This window comes from Oreochromis aureus, linkage group 7, assembly GCF_013358895.1.
Source record: "Oreochromis aureus strain Israel breed Guangdong linkage group 7, ZZ_aureus, whole genome shotgun sequence".
Classification (NCBI taxonomy): domain Eukaryota; kingdom Metazoa; phylum Chordata; class Actinopteri; order Cichliformes; family Cichlidae; genus Oreochromis; species Oreochromis aureus.
The window spans coordinates 54,179,287-54,202,515 of record NC_052948.1 but is presented as its reverse complement, the minus strand read 5'-3'; the positions used below and the strand labels follow the sequence as shown (position 1 = coordinate 54,202,515).

The window sequence follows — 23,229 nt, the reverse complement described above, 5'->3', positions numbered from 1 at the left end:
CCTGCAGTGTGAACGTAGCCTTAGATGTAATGTTAAGTCTTTTGTGTGATTTGGCACATCTCAAATAAATAAGTGAATAATACAAAAAGTAGCTATATTAAAACTGAAACAAACAAGAAAAGAAAGTAAAATATTCCCTCTAAACAAAACTATAAATTCTAAACACAGAAATCAGTCTGTGCATGATTACATTGCTCCGCCCATCAAAAAGTCACCTGCGCGGACATATCGGCTGTCGTCGGTTATTAGACTGAGGAATGTCGGTTGGAAAAATTTTACATATCACCCAACCTTACTGGGTGTGATGTCAGATGGTTGCAGGTGTTTGTGTAGAAACTATGAACTCAGAGACACTTTCCCTTAAACCAGGGTGGGCAACTCCAGGCCTCGAGGGCCGGTGTCCTGTAGGTTTTAGATGTGTCCTTGATGGTTGGCTGGAAGACTGTTTACTTAGCCTGGCAGGGCGAAGGACAGTGTCTCAGCTGAACTCTGGACGTACACACACACATGCACACAGACATATACACATGCAGATATACACTCATTCCCCCTCCAAATGCCTTCGACGCTTATTCCCTTCCGATGCTGACGGTGGGTCATGGAGACCAGCGCATAGGCTGCAGGCCCGGATGTACTGTCTACATTGGATGTCTCTCACCCTTTACCCACCCTTGTTGCTTGTCATGTGTTCTTTGGTGTATTAAGAGTTTTTTCATGTGCTATGTGCAGAGGTGTTTTTTTTTTTTCTGTTCTCAAACTGATCTCCCTGTTGGAGCTCAGTCTGGGGGGAGTTATTTTTTTCTCCTTATCTTTCCTCATGTTGTGCTTTTCCATGTTATACCCTCTGACCTGTCTTCCCCATGTGATGTTTGTGTAATGTATGTATGGTCGGATGGGTAAGATGGCGCCGCCATTGCGTGCAATAGGTCGGCAGCCTTAACATGAAATTTCCCTTTGTGGGATTAATAAAGGTATATCAATCAATCAATCAATCCAGCACAGGGGATTCAAATGGCTAAATTGCCTCCCCAACAGAGATCGACAGACCACGTGACTTGCGCGCGTTGCATTGTAGGTACGAGTGGCAGCAAAATCAAAACACTGCATCAAGTGCTAGCATTTCCAGGACCGGTAACCATTCATTCTGCAGTTTTAATCCCTACTTGCATTTTATATAGTTATGTACAAAACGAAGGCGAACACAGTAGGTCTGTATAAAGACAGAATTGACGAAAAGGCAAAAAAAGGTACGAGGAAAAAATCAAAGGAGTGAAAGGGTTAGACTCATACGAGCATACAGAGTGGACTAAAGACGTTAGCTTGCTGCCCAACTTTCATCACACTCATATTTATAATTATATGGTCCTAAGGGTGAGTCCATACACTCATGAAGTGTTTAGTAACTTCAGGTCCCTGCAACAAGCCCAGTTCCAGTTTACTGATGGATGGGTACAGGACCTTGAGATGTTCCGAGTAGCCAGATATGTAGGTGGACACCAGGTTTATTCTAAGTGAAGGGCAACCCTTCAAAAAATGGACAGAGCAGTGGAGTAGCCAAGGCAATAGAACAATACAAAACTCGATTACTAAAATATAATTTATTTCACAAAAAAGATTTAAAACTGTTAAAAACACCCCTGGCCAAGGGGAACACACAGTGAAAACATAAAAACAACACTAAAAGTCCAGTGGCGTCAGCCACAGCATTAAAATCCACTAAAATTGGAGCGGGGCAAAGAAAACCCGGCAGCGACCCCGGCCGTCCTGTCTGTCTCTTCGCTCCGGAGTACTGGAAGAGAGAGGGGGCAGCGACAGTCACTGTTCTTTCCAGTGAAAGGGATTTCTTGTAGCACGGTGTGTCTTGGGACTTACCCCACAATCCAGGGGATCTGTCGCCTCTTCGTGACTTCGGAAACATGACTTGAACAATTTTTCTTCCACGAAGGAATCTGATAAAAAACGATCTTTTTACCCGTCGGCTTCCCGTGGCTATCATGCGACCGGCTATGGCAGTTAGTAATACAACAGCTTCTTGCCATTCTTTGTGTCTCTGTTTATCTCTGTGTGACTGTTGTCTTATAATAGCCCGCGCGCTAGCCACTTGTACCTACAATCCTTTGCGGTTTTATCCCAGAAATGACGTCACATTTTCGAACTCCACATGTCTTGAAGTTCTCCAGAGGCCTGGTAATGAACTAGCCATTTGATTCAGGTGTGTTGACCCAGGGTGAGATCTAAAACCTGCAGGACACTGGCCCTCGAGGCCTGAAGTTGCCCACCCCAGCCTTAAACAGATGACTGTGAACAGTCAGGGGTTCACAACAGGTGTTCTGTACGGGGAAGGTCAAAACCCAACCCCCAAAAAAAAAAAAAAAAAAACGCATCCTGTTGCATATGTTGTGGATTTACAGTAACCAAGTTAAAACAGTCCATGTAAACATATTGTCTGCTTGCCTGGTGAAGTGCATAATCAGTGGTTTATACTATAAAGCAAGTTCAGCATATCCAGGATCTTTTCCTTACCTAGCTTAACACATCAGCAGTCACACTAAATCATTATACAAAGGTGTTTATCAGTTTGATAAGTCAGCCCAGGTTTTCCAAAAGTAGCTATAAGCTTGATTCTCCTTTTATTTGTATAATATAAGAAGTACAATAGATCGGCAGGTATACATTTTTCAGAACCACTAAGTCTAGCTCAGCTGCAATCCTAGAAGGTTATCTGATCTCAGTGCCAGTGTCAGCTGATGCCCTTATTCAAATCCTGTTAGATGTTTTTGTTGTTTTGGCCTTTTTCTGGGTTTATTACTTAGGTACAGTGAAGACTGACAGGAAAGCGGAGGGAGAGAGAAAGGGAAAGAGGGGAAGACATGCAGCAAAGGGCCACGGGTCAGACTTGAACCCAGGCCGGCCCAGCGTATGGTTGCCTAGTCATCTCACTGGGCTAAGCTGGCAGCCCAGTTGGCAAATGTTGTGTGGGGTATATTGCTTTAGCCTGTCTACAGTTATTGCACATGTAAGCTCATTTACCATCCTTCTGTTTTGATGCTGTTTCTGACTCACTCAGTGCCACATTTGTTGAAACTGATACCTGCTCTGGTCTGTGACTACGTCTTTATGGCTTTCCATGTATACACAAAGCGTGATAGGGGAGGCCCTGGTCATACCTACAAATATAATTTACTGCCTATGGAAATAACATTTTTTTTTAGTATAGTGTTCCTGACTCAGCTAGAATTTAAGGCAAGTTGAGCAACTTCTAAATATAATTTCGAAAAACAACACTGCCGCTAAAGCCGAAGCCTGAAAAGTAAGTTAACCAAAAGCTAATGACTTAATGTTGTTACTTACTGTCACTGCCCCTTGCTTTACTATAATTACAGTTTTTTTTTTAAATTATTATTTAATGGCAATGTTGCTCGGATGTCGTTTTAGCCTCATTCTTTAAGTTGTAACCATGGTAGCAGTTAATTTTCTTGGGATCAAATAAAGAAAATTAATTCAAACCATTAGGTTTTCAGGATTCTGTAAGGACCTGTAGATTCTTGAAGTGGCTTTTGAATTGGTTGCAGTTGAGTGGAATAAATGATGCAAGGAATGTTCCGGTTTCCTGCGCTAAGAAGCTGCATCTGTTTTTGATACATGTTAGGGAAAGACAAAACAGATTTCTTAACTTATATTTTAGCTGTTATCTATGTTTTATCTGCTATTTCCTTAGAGAATTGATCGGTCAGCCAAAGGTAGTTTTGAAAAAATTGTTCTTTAACGTAACCTGCTCCAAAGCCTGATGAAATGTGCAGGATAAATTACAGCGGTGACTTTCCCCTCGTAAGTGAACTACCATCTTAAACATAAAAAAATACAGGATTGAACTTTCCTTACCGATTAAAGCTTTCTTTGTAGTTCAGGCCTCTGTTAATTGTATTTTTGTAAATGTCAATAGGTAAGCATCACTCTTTTGGCCTTTAGATGGTATGGTAGTTCAGACATACGTTTAGGAAAGTTGCCAGGAGTGATTGCCTCTGCATTATAAAGACAAAACAGGGAATGTCAGCATATATGGACACTGATTAAAATGACCCTGGCTCCACCCCCAGTTGATTTATTAAGGGGAATGTCTTACTTTGAATAATTATGCTAAGTAACGGTGTTTGTTTTTCTGCAACAGGGCCGATGGCTGCATCTGTTTCAGCTGGTTGAGAAGCAATACCAAGAGCAAATACTTGCTCAGCAAGAACAATACCAGTGCCAAATACAGGTAAGCCTGCATTTAACATCATGTCCTGTTTTATGAAATTGGACCACCTCAAAAAAGAGATGGTGGATTACAAGGGAACTATCTTAATAAGTATATTGAAAGCAATTTCTTACAGTAAAATAATTCCTCTTTTTCAGTTGATTCAGGATGAAATTAAGGCCCTGGTTCAGCTCCAAAACCGACAGGCTAGTGTCCAGCCACATGGGGAGTTCTCCCCAACTCCTGTGAGCAAAAGTACCACAAACATGAAGGACTATATTTTCCCCCCTGTCTCTAGTGAATGTACTGTTCCCAAAACTGTGTCCAGTGACAATGACAGTCTGGCAGCTCCCGTCCATACCCCTTTTAGCTCCCCATCGCCTCCACTCCCTAGGTCTGAGGCCACAAACCAGCGGGATGAGCGTGCAACCACAGTGCTCAGCAGTGGATATGGGACTCTTTCTACTTGGGAGTCAAGTCTGGAACCTGCAGGTTCACCAGGGGAAGATGAGGTTGTTGGTCAAAGAAGCGAAAAGCATCACTGGTCCATTAACTTCCAGAAAGAAACAGAGACAAGTATGCTTGGTTGCCAGCAAGATTTCTCCAATGAGAGGATGCTCGGAGTGAATGAACCACTAGTTTATCAGCAGAAAATCTCCGGGTATGTAAGGTCAAACACATCCATGCTAAACGGAGTTTGTAAGGATGTACTGTGGTGTTTTCTCAGCTTTTTCAGACATAAACTTCTATCTGTTAACCCAAGAGCATCTGAAAATGGCTATAGACAAAGTCTGAGTCCAGACAAAGTCCATAAACATTACAGACACGGTCAATCAGCTGGCCAACAGTTTATTTTATATGTTGAGTGTTTAAAATAATGGAAAAGTCTTCAATGTGATAAAGACAGAGTCTGTGACAGGCCAGATTAATGAGATTTAGTCGGGAGCCAAAGTTATTTGTTGCCTGCAGCTGCCTGTAGAAGTGTTGCCTCTGAGTTTCCAACACACCTGCAGCATCAATCATTAAGCAAGAGAACTGAGCAGATTTATGAATGTGACACAACAATAGTAGCTTCATTAATTACTTAAAATAAATGGTGCCCAACATATAGACACCATTGATTAGGATCAAGCAGCTAGTGACTGTGTACTTCACTTCAGATCTGTCACGCAGTCAGTTTATACCCTACAGTGAGGAACATGAATGTAAACATGACCTAAAAGAAAGACACTGATGAAGCCATCAGTGTTAAGTGTTCTGTGTTTGAAACTGGGTTTATAAATACATTTAACATCAAATTTAATTGCCTGTAGATGTTTTCTAAAAAAAATTTTGAAACTAAATGGCCACCCAACATGACATAGTCACATGAGAGTCTCTGGATGGGAGATGATAGGAAGCCCAAATTCAAACAAGAAAACAGGAAATATGTCTCAAAAATTGAGCATATCCTGCCAAATATCTAGATCATCATATGTAGATCATCGCCCCTATCACACTAACTACTTTAGTAATACTATTAGGAATTAGTAACTTAATCTGGAAAGTACTAACACAGTACTACAATATAAATGCACTTGGTAAATGGCTCTAGAATAGTGGTTTTCTTAAGTATTGGCAGTATAGGCAAACATGTCCAATTATTTTGGACATGTTTGCGAGTGCGAGTCTTTACTAAGCTTTATTGGAATATATCGTTGTGCTAGTGTTTCCTTTCCCTGTCTCACTTGTGTGTTCACCACCTCACACACTGAGTGGAGCAGAGGGCACACAGGTGACTCATTCTCAACAAGCGTTAAACTGAACATAATGTAGTGAGAGAAAGAGAGAAAATGCTGTTGTCAGAGCTTTTCAGTTGTGTCAGCATATGCAACCAGTGTTTTAATCACAAATTGTTACAAACAAACAAAGAAATCTTTGGAATGCCTCCAAACTGCTGACCCTTTGCTGTAATAATAAATAAATAATAAATACAGAATAAAAAGGCACTGAAGTGACTGGATTGGCACCAGTATGCTTGTTGTAACAATACTCATTCAACCCGTTAGATACCCTACAAGAATCCTGTTGAGGTTTAGGCAGCATTTGTCTGAGAAATTATATTTTTACTTACCCTAAGCAATTCTGTTGACAGCACCAGTCAACAGTTGACCTCCTGGGCCCAGAGGCAGAAACTGAGGCCCAAGAAGAGCAAAGCAGGACAAGCGTCATCCCAAATACCAGAGTACCAGGAGCAGCCTCGCAGCCCCAGAGAATCCCACAGTCAAAACACTGTGGAGAGCACAGAGTCCCAGGACCAGGTATAACCCAGGAAGTGGTGACAGCCTCTTCTCCAGGATTAATTGTCCAAGATTTTGCATAGATAAAATAAAACAAAACAAAACAAACAAACAAACCCAAAACAGCAACAGTGCATAGTGTTTATTTGTAGTATTTTTTCTTTTTGCTGTAATTTTTTCTGTTTTGATTACTTTCCTGCTGCTGAATTTAATCCACTCATCTCTATTGGTTTTCAGCATCAACCAGCTGGGCCGTCTTCCAGCTCTTTTCCACTGAGGAGGAGTGATAGCCTAGCATCCGAAGCCTCAGGTAAGAATTCAGTGACTTGAATTCAGACACACAGTGACTGGATTTGGCCACTGTAAAGTATATTGAAATAAATCAAATACAGAACATGAAATAAAAATAAAAAATACAGGATATTACATTTTTTCTTTTAGAAGATGAAGCCCCTGGTCATATTTGTGTTTGATATATGTCTCCATGTTGAAAAAATTGAAAACATACATCTCTACACATACCTGGAGAGCTAATTTCTGTGCTTCTTGCAGTTAAACATATAGTAGAGTTACAATAGAGTTGCATTTTTCTCAGCCAGTCAACCATTTTTAAACAGCTGTTCACTCCAAGGTTTTTTGGGGTTTTTTTTTTTCTTTTTTTCTTTTTTTCTTTTTTTTTGGGGGGTTACTCCAACACTATGGTGCAGTTATGTGTTTATGATAATATGTAGATTACACTAAGGCTCAGTGGAACAAGAATAAGATATTTCATATAGACATACACACATATTTTTCAACTACATTCTTTCTTTAGGTGTAATTTTGGTACTTTTAATACAGGGGTGCCCAATCCCAGTCCTCGAGAGCTACTGCCCTGCAGCTTTTAGATGTGTCCTTGTTCCAGCACACCTGAATCAAATGAATGGCTCGTTATCAGGCCTTTGCCAGACTTGATGGCATGCCGAATTGGTAATCCAACTATTTGATTCAGCTGTGTTGGAGTAGGGATGCATCTAAAAGCTGCAGGACAGTAGCTCTCGAGGACTGGGATTGGGCACCCCTGTTTTAATAGCTTTGCTAATAACAAGGAAGCTATAACATATATGTCAGCTGAATATTGGTATTGGAATTGATCCATGTTGGCTATATCCCATCCATATTGATAATGGGATATTAACAATCTTTGGTACAGAAACAAATAAAAAGTGAATAGTATCAGCACTGGCTATCAGCCAAATTGTTATTGTAAACATTGCCAGTGGTGTCAACCAATTGAGCAATTAACTAAATATCAGAGTTCTTGTTTATATTAAAAACATATATTTTAGGGTGGCCAGCACTGCCAGAAATATGTGATAAAATTGTAGTTTCAAACAATGTTTCCAAATTATTGCATATAGCAATTACAGTAAGCCTTTTTCTGTTTTAGGCCTCACTTATTGGCGTCTGAATGAGTGTGATCTCTATCACCCACTACCTGAAAGCTTTGACAGTGGTGCCTATCTACTTCTGCAAGAGGCATCCATGAGTCTGGTGAGTTACGTTACGGTTTACTGTGGCTTCTGAGACTGATGTAAAATACATGGTTTGCTTATAATGCTGAGGTTTGATGCCTAATTTGGTCTTCTTTAGACTCCAGGAAGCCAGGAACCTCAGCTGTCTCTCAGAGAGATCTATCAGAACAAGCAAAGAGCAGATTGTAAGCGTTCAGATTGGGAAGGCTCTGCTACTTCTTTTCCGTTGTCACCGCAGGTATGTCATATGACTCAAACTCTGCAATCCCAAGATTGTAGAAGTGATTTACAGAAGATAGATAATGACACGATAAAACATTAATTATTAAAAAATATAATATTTTTAAAAATACAAGTGACTGGTGACGTGTTAATCTTGTAATAAATTTCATATCCACAAGTTCACATTTTCTTACAATTTGTATGTTTGTGCTTCAGATGTTGACACTGGATCCAGCAGCTAACATGCGGCAGTCAGATCGCACCTCTGGCTTCACTTCACCCTCTCATTTCAGCAGCCCATCATTCGCCAATCAGCCCCACCTCTACCCTAGAGTCGGGACCCCCATAACCCCTGACAGCATGGTGGATTGCAGCCCCAACCCTGGAGATACAGACTGTATCTCTGATACCTCCAGTGTTTCTGCCCCATCTAAAGTGCAAAGCTCATGGGGAAATACAACCCAAGAATTCCTGTCTACCTCCCAAGATAAGGCTCAGCCCTCCCAAACAGACAGCCATCAGCGCAGAGCCAGTGCCCCCTTTGCCAGCGAAGAGGAGGGTAGTCACACCCACACCAGCACCCTGAAGCCTTGTTCAGCCTCTGGTGCTTCTCTGCGACATGGAGTCAGTCCACACATGGAAAGAGCATCATCACTAGAGGATCCTGTTGTCCTCTCTCTGTACGTACATACGTTATAATGTATAATGTTCTGCTCAACCATTTGGTTGAGCACATTTTGAGTCCCTATATCTTTCCAAAAAAATGCACTGATATTAACTTTAACTTGTTTGAGCCTTTTCTATCACTTGGTTTTGATATGTTATTCTCAAAAAATCCACTGACTGTCAATGTGTCTTTGAGTGGTAGATCTTTTCAGTTTCCTTACAGAAAGTTAGCAACACCACAGGAAAGCTAGAAATGCTCTGTATGGTTAAAATTTTAAAGTTGGGTTTGTTTTTTTGTTTTTTTTGGGCATGACATAACGTTAGAGACTTGACTGAACAGAATTAATTAGCATGAAAATTAAAAAAAAGTTTTATATGTGTCAAATAATTTCTAAAAAAACCAAAATAATTTCTAAGAACATCTACTCTAATGCTTGATTTGGCCCTTTATGGTAAATGTTGACCTGAAGCTAAAGAACTGAAAATGTCTGTTTATAAAGTATAAATGATTAGTATTTGAACAATATGAATCTCTAAAGACATCAAATAAATCCAAAATACTGCCAATGTTTTCTGTTAAGAGGACCTGAAATAAGGGCATGGCAGGTCATGTGTTTCATAGGACCCAGAGCCAGTGAACAGAAATCTCATGTTTAATAGCTTCATAGCTTCATTAATAGCGCCATGCCCTTATTTCAGGTCCATAATAAGATTGATTATGTTAGCACATATTTAAAACTTTTTACCCTTGAGGCTGGTTATAGTTCCCCTTTTATTCCTCTATTTACAGGTGAGTATAATTGTTTCTGGCATTGTCCAAGAGGCTTTAGCCAGCCCCAAAAGAAAAGCCGCTCTCATTTCTATTTATTGCTTCTTTTTTTCCCATTATCTTCTTGTACTTGTAAAAGTAGAGGTATGTCAGATTATCAGAAAGTCAGAAGTAATGGATAAATAAGGTAACAGATTAATACGCTTCACTTTGCATCGTGATCACATTGCCATGCCCAGTCACCTCCCAGAGAACCAAAAACTACTTCAAGTGCTGTGAATAAAGTAACATTACACGACCAATCTTCTTAAAAAACGTTTTGTTTTTCTTCTCCTGTTTTTCAGACTAAGGCAGAACCTGAGAGAGAAGCATTCTCGGCATGTGGCTGACCTGAAAGCATATTATGAGTCTGAGATCAAAATCCTGCAAGACAAACTCAAGCTCAGAGATCTGCCCCAGGATTTAGAGAAGAGCAACCATGCCCTTACAGAAAGGTTTGCATTTATGGACTATATTTTCAGTTAAAATATTATTGTTCATTATATTGAGTTGGAGTAAAAAATTTGTTCTATATGTACAAGAAAAATAAGCAGGGATGATACAGTTAAATGTAGAACCAAGTCACAGTCCTCCTCAGCGGGTTAACTGTCACTTTTGGTTAGAAATAGCCAATAAGTGAACTGTTGTTTTTGATGTCCAGGGGTTCAGAAGTTTAACACATTTCTACATCTGTCAGTGCATTAACAATAGGGGACATTAAAATAGGTACTCCATTTAGAATGATGCAAAGTTGTGGTTAAGATGCTGAAATTAAAGGGGAAAAGGTGTCAAATCAAACTTGAATGATATTGAATTCATATTCTGAAATAACAAGATGCATAAAATCCCGTAGTATTGCTTTTTAGATTATTTTTATGTTTTCATTGTTTATTGCTATTTATTTACAGGTGCAGGCATCTAGAACAGGCTTTGGCTGAGGCCACCACCCGTATTCAAGAACTAGAGGCAACAAACAGCTCACTGGAAAAAAAGCTGGTATGCTTTGCTATTTATTTTATATCATTTTTACCCCTTAGCCGTAAAAAGCTGATGTGGTATTGTCATCACCCAGCAGGGGACATGGACACCCAAGTTGTGAATGCAATAACTTGTTAACCAAGCAACATAGAAGTTTCAAATTGATACCATAGGTGCACTACTAGAAGTCTCAACAAGTTTGGTCATAAGTAGGGATGGGTACTGGTATCTGTGTATAGAGTTCTGACATAAACGGTAGTAACCAGACCGAAAAGCAGCGCACATTTCGGTGCTTTATTTCGGTGCTTTTTTTTCCTGAGATGTCACACACTTTGGATTCTAGCCAATCATTTTACCTTTGCAAGCGAAGTAGGCGGGCCCAGGTACGTACGTTCTTTTAGAGCAGAGCTACAGATTGAAAATGCCCAAGGCGAAGCGGTCAAAAGTCTGGCTGTACTTCACAGCAAAAGATGCAAACTCAGCAGCCTGCAAGAAGTGCTTTAAGCTGATACTGTGCAAAGGAGGTAACACCTCAAATCTGATGAAACACCTGGCGACGCATAGCGTTTTTTTAAGCCGAGAAATGCACCGTATTTGATAGCTTGCTGCAAGACCTCACACCGAGCACATCTACTACGGGTGTGGTGCCTGTTATCGGACCCGGAGTTAGCATCCCCCAAAAACCCGAAGAGGAGAGTCCTGGCCCCTAGCCCTGCCAGTGTAGCAGAAATGATGACGGATGATGATGGCAGCAGCAGCCGTTCTTCTCTGCGCGAGTAGCTTAACCTCCTAAGACCTGGCGTCCACATATGTGGACATCACATTTTGGGTTATTTAGACCAAAATACTCAATTTTGCTCTACAGGCACTTGATATCCACATACGAGGACATTATACTGCTACTGTTCTATCAAAATTTTAAATGAATATCCTCATATTTGGCTCTTATTTTTCTTAAAAACAAAAATAAGGTAAAAAAAAAAAAATCTGGTAATTCTTTGTTTTTACATTCATCGGGCTCCAATGTGACCAAATATCAAAGAGAAATTAAAAATGCATGCCGTGGAAGAGTTCGGGTCTTAGGAGGTTAATGTTGTTTGTGTGTAATTTACGTAGTACGCTAACCACGTTATTAAATTAATGCATGTTAGGTGAACTAGCAAACACCATCGTAGTTACATGCGGCTGTCTTCTTGTTTGATGGCAGATACTCCCTTCACCCTGGCCAAAAAGGCTAAAATGACCAAAGAAAAAGTGGAAAACAGCTAAACATGCGAGGTTTTTGGACAAAGTTTGTGTTTTTTCCATTGTTTAAGCACTGCTTCCAGCCAAGAGTGATACCACATATGCCCTATAGCTGCAGAAAAGGCTAACATTGTTATCTTTTTACAAAAAAAAAAAAAAACAGCTAAAAATGAGAGGTTTTAGGACAAATTGTGTGTTCTCCATTCTTTAAGCACCGGTTCGAGCACCGTTTAAGCACCGGCACCGTTTCAAAAGTACCGGTTTGGTACTGGCATCGGATAAAACCTAAACGATACCCATCCCTAGTCATAGGTCAGATTTTTTTGAAAATTTTGTGAATGCGAAATATATATTTATGTGTTCATTTATATTTATTGGGTTTTAATTAGAATGTCTTTTTAATTTGTCACTTCATCAAGGATGTTTTCTAAAAATATGTCAATGGCTATGAAAGTAATCTTTATTCCATATCTTCATTTTGATGTCCTTTTTTTGTCATTAGGCAGAATGGCCAGAGCGCTATGCTGTAGCAGGTGCCACTGTAAAATCTTTGCAACAGCGACTGGAAGAAAGCAAACATTCGGCCAAAGAAAAGGACACCCTGGTGGCGCGTTTGAAGAACCGTGTACGGCAGCTGGAGGAGGCGGTGCAGAAAGCCTGCAGAGAAGCAGATGAGAAGGAGGCCAGGAGGGAGAGAGAGTACAAGATGCTGCAGGATGTAAGTGTGAGAGAACAGAATGACATGAAGACATGATAACAGTCAGAAAACTGTCACATAAAACTCTCATAAACATCCTCTGGATGCTGTTAGCATCAGTACTGAGGTATTTCCTTTAATCAGGCAAGTACACTGTTGTTAATGGACTTGATAATTTGTGATAGTTTACTTTACCTGCAGTCAGCTAGCTCTAGGTGTTGAGGAATTAGTTTGCAGCTGAGGATGTATGTAAGAGTTTTTTCTATGTTAAGAGTTTTCTTTCAAGGATGCACCAGTCAGGTTCATCTGATTACTATCTGCTTCAGTATTGATCCTTTTAACCTTATGTTGGCTACAGCCAGATGTTCTCCAAAGCAGGGGAGTAAAAGCAAAAGTCTTTCACTTTATAGTCTACATATAATTTTCGTGTAATACAGTTTCTGCCACTTTCATGACTGGTCTTTTGAAACACTGGACAAAGTATCGGTAGATTTTTTTAAAAACATAATTCTGAAAGTACTATTAAAAAATATTAAGTCTGTCACACAACACAGTTAGAGAACTATTTACACTCACATTCACACTTTTGGGCAATTTAGAATCACCAATAAACCTAACCCCACTAGGTGCATGCCTCTGGGCTGTGGGAGGAAACCAGTAGAACATGCAAACTCCACACAGAAAAGCCCTGGCTAGCTGGGGATTCGAACCCTCATATTTCTGCTGTGAAGCAACAGTACTAACAACCATGTCACCATGCTGATCTAAAACAAAAAGTAATTGTATTTTGTGCATTCATTATCAAATTATAACATGTTATAAATCAAGCTCACATTATTATTTACAGAGGTGCACTTTTTGCACTAAAAACTAAACTCCCGATCAACCAACAGACTATGTGGCTAGATAACTTATGCATAATCTATCTAATGGAACAAATTACATACTCCTTAAGATTTCAGAAAGATTTATTCATTTAGTATTTAAACAATAAAGAGGCAGTGTTAGAAATTTGTGGGGGTTTTTTGTTTTGTTTGTTTGATTCTTTTTTTTTTTTTTTTTTTTTTTTACATTATTTTATAAAAAAGGACATTTGCCAGTGCTATAGTATGTATAGAGTATTTAAAAATTAAGTTAAAAAAAACCAAACTATTGAACAACCCTGTGTTAGCCACCACATCCAGCTCATTTTTTATTGATTTTAATATTGATTTTCAGGGCTTGCAAAATTTCAAAATCTCTGGTAGCCCTTCGGGCAGGGACTCTTCAGCTTGTGGTAGTCCAAAATAAATTTAAGTAGCCCGAATAAAAAAGGGAGCAATTTTTTGATTGATGTTTTGTTTCCTGTTTTGTTTCCGTTACAATATTATACATTAAAGTATAATATTGTAACGGAAACAAAACATTAATCAAAAAATTGTTGAAACACAAATTACAACATTGTATAAAAATTACAATCATCAACTCAAATACTTGGTTCTCATTGAACAGAAATTTCTATGAACTTGTAAGAACTGTGTAGAACATGAATCAGTCTGTGTCAGGTCCTGAATTTGAAATTTCCACTGAAGTCACGGGTAAGAGATAAGTGGAACCAAGATCTAGGCCATTTTTTTGAAGTTTGCAAAGACTGCAAAATTTTGCCAATGGTAGTTCACTCTTTGCAACATAGTACGCTGTTCTAAACAGCTTTTTCAGGTTTATTTTTTAGTATGTTCTTTGCAATTGGTGTTTGTTCTGGGAAAGATATTGCAGACTGAGCAATAATACATTTCTTGCATTTCTCATGGGTTCTAATGGGGGTCTTTCTTAACATTACTGGTCCCACTAACAAAGGCGCTTGTCGACTCAGAAATCGAGGGAAAACCAACAACACACCTGGCAGAACATTATGTTATTTACAGGGGTGCACATAAGTGGTCCGCAGGTGCGCATTTGCTGTCAAAATAAAAGACGCGCACCAGATAAGTTGCAACGTGCGTTTGCGTACATATAAAAGGCACTGTTTTTGTCCGCTAGAGTGGGATTTTCACGGCATATTCTGCTCCACATCTCTGTGCGTTCATCATTTGTTTGAAGCCAGCTCACCTCCTGCAACCACTTTTCCGAGAATACGCGCTTCTTGTAAAGTAATTGCTTAAAGGAGCTTGCTTCTTCGACATCTTTAAGAGTTCTAAACAAATGTCTGTCCTCCTCCAGAAAATCTGGAGGCGCGCGTTGCAACTTCTTATCTGGTGCGCGTTTTTTATTTTGACAGCGAATGCGCACCTGCGGACCACTTATGTGCACCCCTGGTTATTTAGCTTGTCATATTCCAGCCACAGAAATTCTTTTGTCCATGAAACCATAAAGCTGCACTTTCTTTTTCCCTCATAGTCTGATTTGTCATAACTTTTCCGTTTTGTGGTAGGCTTTTCTTTGGCTGTCACTTCTTCACCCTGGCTTGTCTTATTTGGCTCAGCAGAACTAAAATATATATCCTGCTGCTTTTACACACGCACTCACATAACGGTCAGCGATTCTCTGCGCAATCAACCTCTCACATGTTTAAGCTTGCTGTGGGAGATTTCACTTGTCAGGTTTGAATAGTAAGCTAATGAGTGATAAGACGATGTCAGAGGAATTGGTGCGCAATTAATCGTCACTCACCAATCAGTACTGCCGCTCTCTATACACAGTTCGCGCGATCGCAAAGTGAAAGCAAAAAACAAGCGCAAATTCAAACGCGATTTCAATATGTCACACATTGACAGTGGCTCACCGATGCCACTGACATAATTACCCAGCTACATTTCCGAAAGAATGCAAAAGCATTGACATATATTTTTACTTCCTATGATAGCCCGACGGGCAGGGCTGAGATAGATTTTGGTAGCCCGACTGGAAAATTCGCTAGCCCTGGGACGTCGGGCTAGCGATTTTGTGAGCCCTGATTTTTCTTTCGTGAAGTATTGTCAGTACTACTGACACATTTTCAGAATTTTGTATTAAGAGCAAAAAAGTAAATCACTCTTTGTCAGCACTGCAGTAATGCTGGCCTCCAAGGTTACAATGTCTGTGGTTTTGTTTCCTCAGCTGCTTGGAGAATATGATTCTCTGATAAAAGACCATGAAGGATTGAAGGTAATGATTCTCTCACTGAAATTTACATTAAAACCTTTGTGTGATTATTTGATTTATTTGGCCTCATGGAGTTTCCCCATTTATTTATTTACAGAACAACCTGGTGTCAGCAGAGAATAAGCTTGTTGATTCCAATGATAAGATATCTGAATTAAAGAGGTGAGTGAAGAGAGTGACGATAGGTGAGCTGGATCTAAAGGTTAAAAAGTCAAGGCCGTTTCTCAATTCTCAAGTACGCGAGTACGTACTCGCGTTCTCGGTGAGTACGTACTCGCCGAGAACGCACGGGAGTACGTACCCGCCGAGAACGCGAGCACGGACTCGCGATATGTACAATTGGAACACCTGCGTGCGTGATGATGTCACAGGTCCGGAGTTTTACTGCCGTCCCTCTTAATTTAACTGTGAGTAACATGTTATGAAGCTTAACTTTAATCACAGCCAAACCGGTTTACTCAGGAACAAATAAAACACTGAAATAAACCAAACATTAACATTTAGAAGTGATCTAAGTGACTTATATATCATTTTAACCTCAGTAGTGAAACCTCTATTAATAAAAATAGTGTACATGTACATACGTGTACATACCTTAATAAAAGCAAGCAGGTGAGATGTTAGAACACTTTTATTTCTATTTTAGTGGACACTCAATACTATAGACAGCTACTGGGGTTTCTTTAACCTGAGTAGTGAGAAGACCGCGAGCGGGGGGTTGAAAACGATGTGCCGGGAGTCCGCTGTTGAGTTTTGGATGAAATGCATTCTGGGATATTTAGCTGTACCAAGTCCACACCGATGCATGCTCGATAAAACGGGCGGAGCGAGAACACATCCGGGACTTTTTCGTTCTCAGCTTGATGCGTGCCAATTGGAACAGTACTTGGTCTCCGACTGATGACGTATCACGAGTACACGAGAACGCAAGTACGCACAAGTACGCATATTGAGAAACGCCCCAAGACTACCAGCTTGCTTAAATGTCACTTTAGGTCAAGGTCAAAATGTTACAGTGTTATTGGTCTCTGGCATGTCAGTGTTTCATTGTCACTTGCTGGTTTGAGCATTTTTGTGAAAGGGCTGCAGTGGTGGGTGGTATTCAGCAGGGAGACGGAGAAAAGAATATTAATCGATAAAGCCTAATGATGCTCCTGTTAAAAATAGATAATAGTGCTGGCCTCTGATGCTAGGCAGCATTGTCTCCTTGCAGTTTCCCCTTTGCCTGCGAATTGATGCCTATAAAGGGAGCACATTGATAAAGAGTGCCAAGTCAACAATATGAACAGATCGTAGTTATAAATTGGAGTACTTTAGCTTATCTGTTTTTGAGTTAATAACCTAAAGGTAAGGCCTACATCAGCATCCACTGAAATAACATATGACCTTGTGTGTAAAGAGACTGGGGAAACTAAGAAATGTTTTATTTTTTGAATACACAGAGGACTTTAAAAATAGAAAATGTGTAAGCTGCTCTAAGCGTCAAGGACTAATGGAGTCACAGTGCAAATGTTAATTACTACGATCTGTAAAACAGAGGAGCAAATTACAGCCAGGCCTTGATGGTTGAGAGAATTTTTCTTGCAAAATGTTGACATTAAAGAGAACCTAATATGCTCATTTCCATTTTCATATTTTCTTGCACTGGACTAGACTAGCGTTGTATGACTCACAGTTCAAAGTAATCCTACTTGAGCTTACAGAGATGTTGTACAGCCCCTCTGTCCATCCATTGTCTGAAGTAGCTGTCTGTTCATGTGCTTGGTGGACCCTTAATTTAAAATTTAAAAAGTAGATGGGTGAAGCTGCTGTGTGTTTAATAGTCTCACAATAATTTGTATTTTATTTGGAATTTATTTACAGTCATATATTATCGTTTGCACTTATTAACATTGTTTGCTGTTTACTGATCACAGCTACTGATTGCACATCTCCATCAGTCATTAAAGTAAACAGCCTTGTGCTGTGTAGTGAAAAAAAGAAATAAATGAGCCAGCATGGCTTGTTGTACCTGCCTTTGAAATACTTCTATGACTCTTTGAATCTAAACAGTGTTGGTTTAGTTATTTTCATGTGTATGTTTGTGATTAAACCCCTCAGAGTGATCTCTAAGCTGGAGTCTCAGGTGAAGCAGTTGGAGCATGAGAACCAGGCCAGGGCCCGTTATGTTTCCCACAGTAACATACAACCTTCTGGAGCTGGGTAAGCACAAAAAGTACTGAAATCCTCCACAAGGTGTAATCAATAATGTCAGGGACTCCACCCGTTAAATAAAATCAGAATCTTTACCTGGTTATTTGTTTGATTTCCTATCAAGGCCATTTTCTCTGATACCTTTGACGAACAGAGGTGGTATTTTTAAAGCATTCCATGGACGTCCTGTTGAATGTGCCACTGTGATACCTTCTGGTCTCCGGACGACTATTTTTAGTGCTGCAAAGCAAATCTCCCCTCCACATATGCCCTACTTATGTCCTGTCGCCACCTGGTTTGGCCACTTTCATTGATTAGGATGTGCTCTGCAAACATTTAGATGCTTCAGGACTGTACAGTAGAACTCCAATGTGATATGGAACAGATTTGATATGGGACTCTGTAACTGTTAATAAAACAGCGAGCATGGTCCTTTGTATTGATCGCCATCTTAGGTCTTTGACAATGTGAACTCTTCTACTGAAAATTCTTGTTTCAGATGTGATTTTTGCTTTAAATTGCCAGGGCCACAAAACTTGATGATTTGAGTTTTGAAAAGCACAACCAGGAACATAGATTACGTGAATCTTTACTTTTTTACAACAAACAAAAGTATGCCATCAGAATAAGAATGATGAACTAATAACTACAGATTTTCTTTAATGTTTTTAATCATGTCTCTCTTATTATATCTTTCCAATTTAAGCTCAAATATTTTGTAAGTGCAATGCTTACAAGGGGTGTATAAACCGATACGTGCCAAATTCTGAATCTTTTAACATGTCCACAGTCTTTTCCACCATCCGGACCTCCTGCTGTCACCCAGTAAAGGCAAAGCAGAGCCAGATGTCACGCACAGAAAGTCTCCTCCTCTATCAGACCAGCTAAAAAGTGTCAGAAGACCTAATCAATCAACAGTCCACAAAAGGGCATCGTATCCATTAAATGATCATTCATCAGGAACAGGAAGCTCCGTGGACACCCCTTCAGCTGCTGGGAGCTGGAGGTGTGTTTCTGATCATTGAGGATGTTTTTTTTGTTTTGTTTAGTACAACTGTAAGTGATTTACAGAGATCTTCTCCAACAGGTGTGCATCTCCTCCAGAGTGTGAACAGTCTGCTCTTCAGATCAGACACCAGGAGCAGAGTGCTGGCCACCAGGAAGCTAGTCACAGAGAAGGATCCTGTGCCCTGACACCCATGATGAGGGCCCTGATAGAGCTGGAGGAGACTAAAGCCACAGATACCCGGGCCCCCTGTAAGAACAGCTCCACCAACCATAGTATGACTCACACTCACTCACAAAGGCCACTTTATACTGAAGGACTGTCTGAAATTCTAAGCAGCTAACCATGAAAAAAAATGTTCCTCAGTCCTGTAGCTCAAATCAGAAAGAGTGACTCCTGGAAAACAAGCTAATTGAGAAAAAATGAGAAATTATACAGCTACTATATAGCCCAACATGTCAAACATGCCAACAAAGATTTGTGGCCAAACAGTTAGGTCAGACCTCAGTGTTGGTTTTACAAAAGGAGCTACAATTAAAAAGGGGTTACTGACTGTAATCATTCCTCTATTTCGTACACTTTCAGTACATGTGAAGGGGGGAATGATTTTTTTTTTTTTCCCATCTCCAGGCTGAATATGTTCACGTGTTTTGATAGGGATTTTTCTTTAATTTGTGGTGATTCACATTAAGTTCCAGGATTTTATTCTTTACTTTTAGGCCTTCTGTAGTCACTTGTCATTTCTTGCTTTTCTGTCTGGAGTGTTAGCTGATGGCTCAGCTTATACCTTATTACACATCCTGTTGGTAAATCTTATACAGGATGCACTTTTTAAGCTGCTCTTGGATTATATTATGTTTTTGTCTCTGTAGGGGTCAGCAGCCAGAGAACCACTGTTGGGTTTGTGGAGAGGAGATACAAAGAGCCAATTCAGGAGCACGCCGGGCTTCTTCACAGAGAGAAGGAGTTGGTTAAACCTCGAGGAGTTGTGGCTGGAGCTGAACATGGAGGATTGAAAAGTCGCAGTGGAGCAGAAAGAGCTGCTGCTCTGCTAAGAGCTCAGAGGAGTCTGTCTCCAGAGGGCCACAGATCGTCCTCACTGCCTCCTCCAGCACACCGAAGCATACCCACAGCTACACCCAGTAAGAGCTTCCAGTCATTCTACCTCCATTTAGGGGTGATGGTGGCTCAGGTGGTAGAGCAGGTCACCTACTAAATGGACGGTTGGTGGTTCAACCCCCGTCTACTCCAGTCTGCATGCCAAATAGCCTTGGGCAAGATAAGAACCCCAAGTTGCTCTCCGATTCATCCATTGGAATGTGAATGTTAGATAGAAAGCACTTAAATAGAAAAACATATATGAATCAGGCAAGTTGTATTTAACGAGTGCTCAGAGTAGAAAACAGCAAATATAAGAACAGTTACCATTTAAAGAGGGATCAAAAAATGAGTAAAATCGAGTGTCTTGTTTGATTTTTTTGGTATGACTTAAGATGTATATACTGTGTGTGAAATTTATGGTAGCAATCAGATGGCTTAGTTCCCTTTGTTTTCTGTGTTAGCTTCACTACATGCTGCTACAATTGGTTGACTGGTATTGTGATTACTGTAATAAGTTGTACACTGCTGGAGTCCACTGTTTGTCTGTAATTTGAATTACTTTGATTAATTGGAAAAACAAAACACAAAGACATTGTTGTTGGCTCTGTCTCCTGTGACACACTCAGTCACTGAGCTTTACTTAGTGGTACGCTCTTTTCTTCCATTCAGCAAAGAGGGAAACGTTACTCATGCCTCTGTCTGCAAAGTCCAGCCCTAAACGCAGCCCGACTGAAAATTACTCCACTGCTTTTGGTCACCTGATGCCAAGAGAGGAATACCTTCTCCACAGGTAAGAAACATACATCAGAGGTGGAATTAAGTATTCACTGTGCTTCACAATATTTTAACTAGTGATTCTTTATTTTAAACCATCTAGAAATAACATAATATGAGCTCTCCCATGTGGGCACATTTTTACATGACCTGAACTTTCTTAATATGCCACAATTGATGCCACAAAAAGAGCACAACAAAATAATTCAAAAATGATCTTAATAAATCAAAACCTAAATAAAAACAATAAAATAAGTTATTCTGCATCTGTCCTCATGTCAGTGGAGTTGAAACAGATATCAGGGAAAGTGTTCAGCTGCCTGTGCACTAAGCTGTACTGAGGGTACACACAGTTTATTTTCTATATCCATTCATTATACATTCAGGTATAATACATTCACTACCCGCCTTTTAACTCTGATGTCATTAGCTGTTTCCGGGTCCAAACTCCTCTTCAGTTCCCAAACTCAAACAAATACTGTGGCATCGCCGAGTTAAAAACAGTCTAAATTCTTTCATCTTTAATAAAATGATCAGTGTGGTAGCTCTACTAGGTGTAACAATAAAGTGTAACATCCAGAGGTCCATGAAAACAGGATTTCTAAAGTTTAAAAGAATTAGAAGTTAGCAGGGCGTTAGCTTGCTAGTTTCTATTTAAAGATGATATACCATATTCTGACTGAAGGATTTCTGAAAAATTAAAACCTACAGCTCTGCTATCACTTTGGACATAAATAAAGACAGAAAACTAAACATCAGTGATGATTGTAGGGGTACTGAAGTTGGGGCTAGCTGGCATATGCTATGGTTAGGATGATATAAATACATTAGCACAGTAAAGCTGGAGGATGAACAGTATTTCCCCCTCATTAGAAGGTAACGCCCATCTGCCTCTGGATCAAGGACTTCCTGACAAACAGACCACAGTCTGTCAGACTCGGCCCCCACCTGTCCAGCACCATCACACTCAGCACTGGGTCTCCACAAGGATGTGTTCCGAGTCCCCTCCTGTTTACGCTCTACACATCCGACTGCTCCCCTACCCATCTCTCAAACACCATCATAAAGTTTGCGGACGACACCACTGTGGTTGGACTCATCTCAAGGGGGGATGAGTCGGACTACAGAGATGAGGTCAACAGACTGACTGAGTGGTGTTCAGTTAACAACCTCCAACTGAACATCACGAAAACTAAAGAACTCATCTTGGACTTCAGGAAGGGCAGAGCAGACCCGGCCCCACTTTACATTCACGGGAACCGTGTGGAGAGGGTACACTCCATGAGGTTTCTGGGCGTGCAGATCTCTGATGATCTCTCCTGGACTGCAAATACCACTGCGGTGGTAAAAAAGGCCCAGCAGCGTCTCCACTTTCTGAGAGTGCTCAGGAGGAGCAACCTGGAGGAGAGGCTGCTGGTGACATTCTACAGAGCCACCATAGAGAGCATCCTAACGTACGGCATAACAACATGGTATGCAGGGTGCTCAGCTGCAGACAGGAAAGCACTGCAGAGGGTCATCAACACAGCCCAGAAGATCACTGGCTGCTCTCTGCCCAGCCTGGAGGTCATTGCAAACTCCCGGTACCTCAGCAGAGCTGGCAATATCATCAAGGACCATTCTCACCCCAGCAATCAACTGTTTGAACTATTACCGTCAGGCCGACGATACAGGTCACATAAAACCAGGACAAACAGATTCAGGGATAGCTTCTTTCCCAGAGCTATCACCGTTGTAAATAAGCACAAAAACGATTGAACCTGCTTAGCCATACCATACTGTCACTGCCATTATATTATGCTGCTATTCATACTGTCATACTGTCATTATATTAATGCTGCTATCCTGTAAATATCATGCTTACTTTTGTGAGTACTTACGTTTGTTTTATTGTACCTTTTATATTTTACATTTATATTTATTATTGCATTTTGCACCAAGGGAGTGGCACTCCAATTTCGTTGTACCCTGTACAATGACAATAAAGGCTATTCTATTCTATTCTATTCTATTCTATTCTAACGTGAGGGTCCTCGATGGTGGAGACAAATGCAATCGCATGGCAGATAAAAGATGCTGAAAACGGGCCAAACTGAGATAATCCATTCACAATATGAAGTTAGTCATGAATGTACTGCTGCATGGTATGGATTACTCGCTATAAAAAAATTTCTGATTCTCAGCTTCACGTACCCATTCAAATCTTTGTTAGCCTCAGAGTGATTCTTTTCCGACCCCATCAAAATATTTGTTGTCTGGAAAACTGTGAGCTGGTGGACTGTGTTTACATTGTAAGGTTTTTAAAACTAAGCTTTAAAATGTGCTGCTGATGAATAGTGATAATAAAAACCCATAGAGGCCGACAGTGATCACTGACTATTTTTTTAGG

General features: G+C 40.3%; 1 protein-coding gene across 2 annotated transcripts in view; it reads left to right on the top strand.

Annotated features, from left to right (window-relative positions):
- LOC116313180 (M-phase phosphoprotein 9) overlaps positions 1-23,229 on the top strand; it is a 36,692-nt gene that overhangs the window by 6,958 nt on the left and 6,505 nt on the right. The window contains exons 4-20 of one of the 2 annotated variants that reach the window (XM_031730791.2): positions 4,169-4,258; positions 4,396-4,898; positions 6,372-6,537; positions 6,754-6,826; positions 7,946-8,049; positions 8,149-8,268; positions 8,469-8,932; positions 10,032-10,181; positions 10,635-10,722; positions 12,452-12,667; positions 15,722-15,769; positions 15,864-15,928; positions 17,867-17,968; positions 18,750-18,965; positions 19,047-19,216; positions 19,838-20,107; positions 20,736-20,856. In XM_031730791.2, coding sequence (XP_031586651.1) covers positions 4,169-4,258; positions 4,396-4,898; positions 6,372-6,537; positions 6,754-6,826; positions 7,946-8,049; positions 8,149-8,268; positions 8,469-8,932; positions 10,032-10,181; positions 10,635-10,722; positions 12,452-12,667; positions 15,722-15,769; positions 15,864-15,928; positions 17,867-17,968; positions 18,750-18,965; positions 19,047-19,216; positions 19,838-20,107; positions 20,736-20,856 — 2,966 coding nt within the window. Of the gene's footprint in view, positions 1-4,168; positions 4,259-4,395; positions 4,899-6,371; positions 6,538-6,753; positions 6,827-7,945; positions 8,050-8,148; positions 8,269-8,468; positions 8,933-10,031; positions 10,182-10,634; positions 10,723-12,451; positions 12,668-15,721; positions 15,770-15,863; positions 15,929-17,866; positions 17,969-18,749; positions 18,966-19,046; positions 19,241-19,837; positions 20,108-20,735; positions 20,857-23,229 lie in introns of both variants that reach the window. The other variant, XM_031730790.2, reaches the window with a different exon arrangement.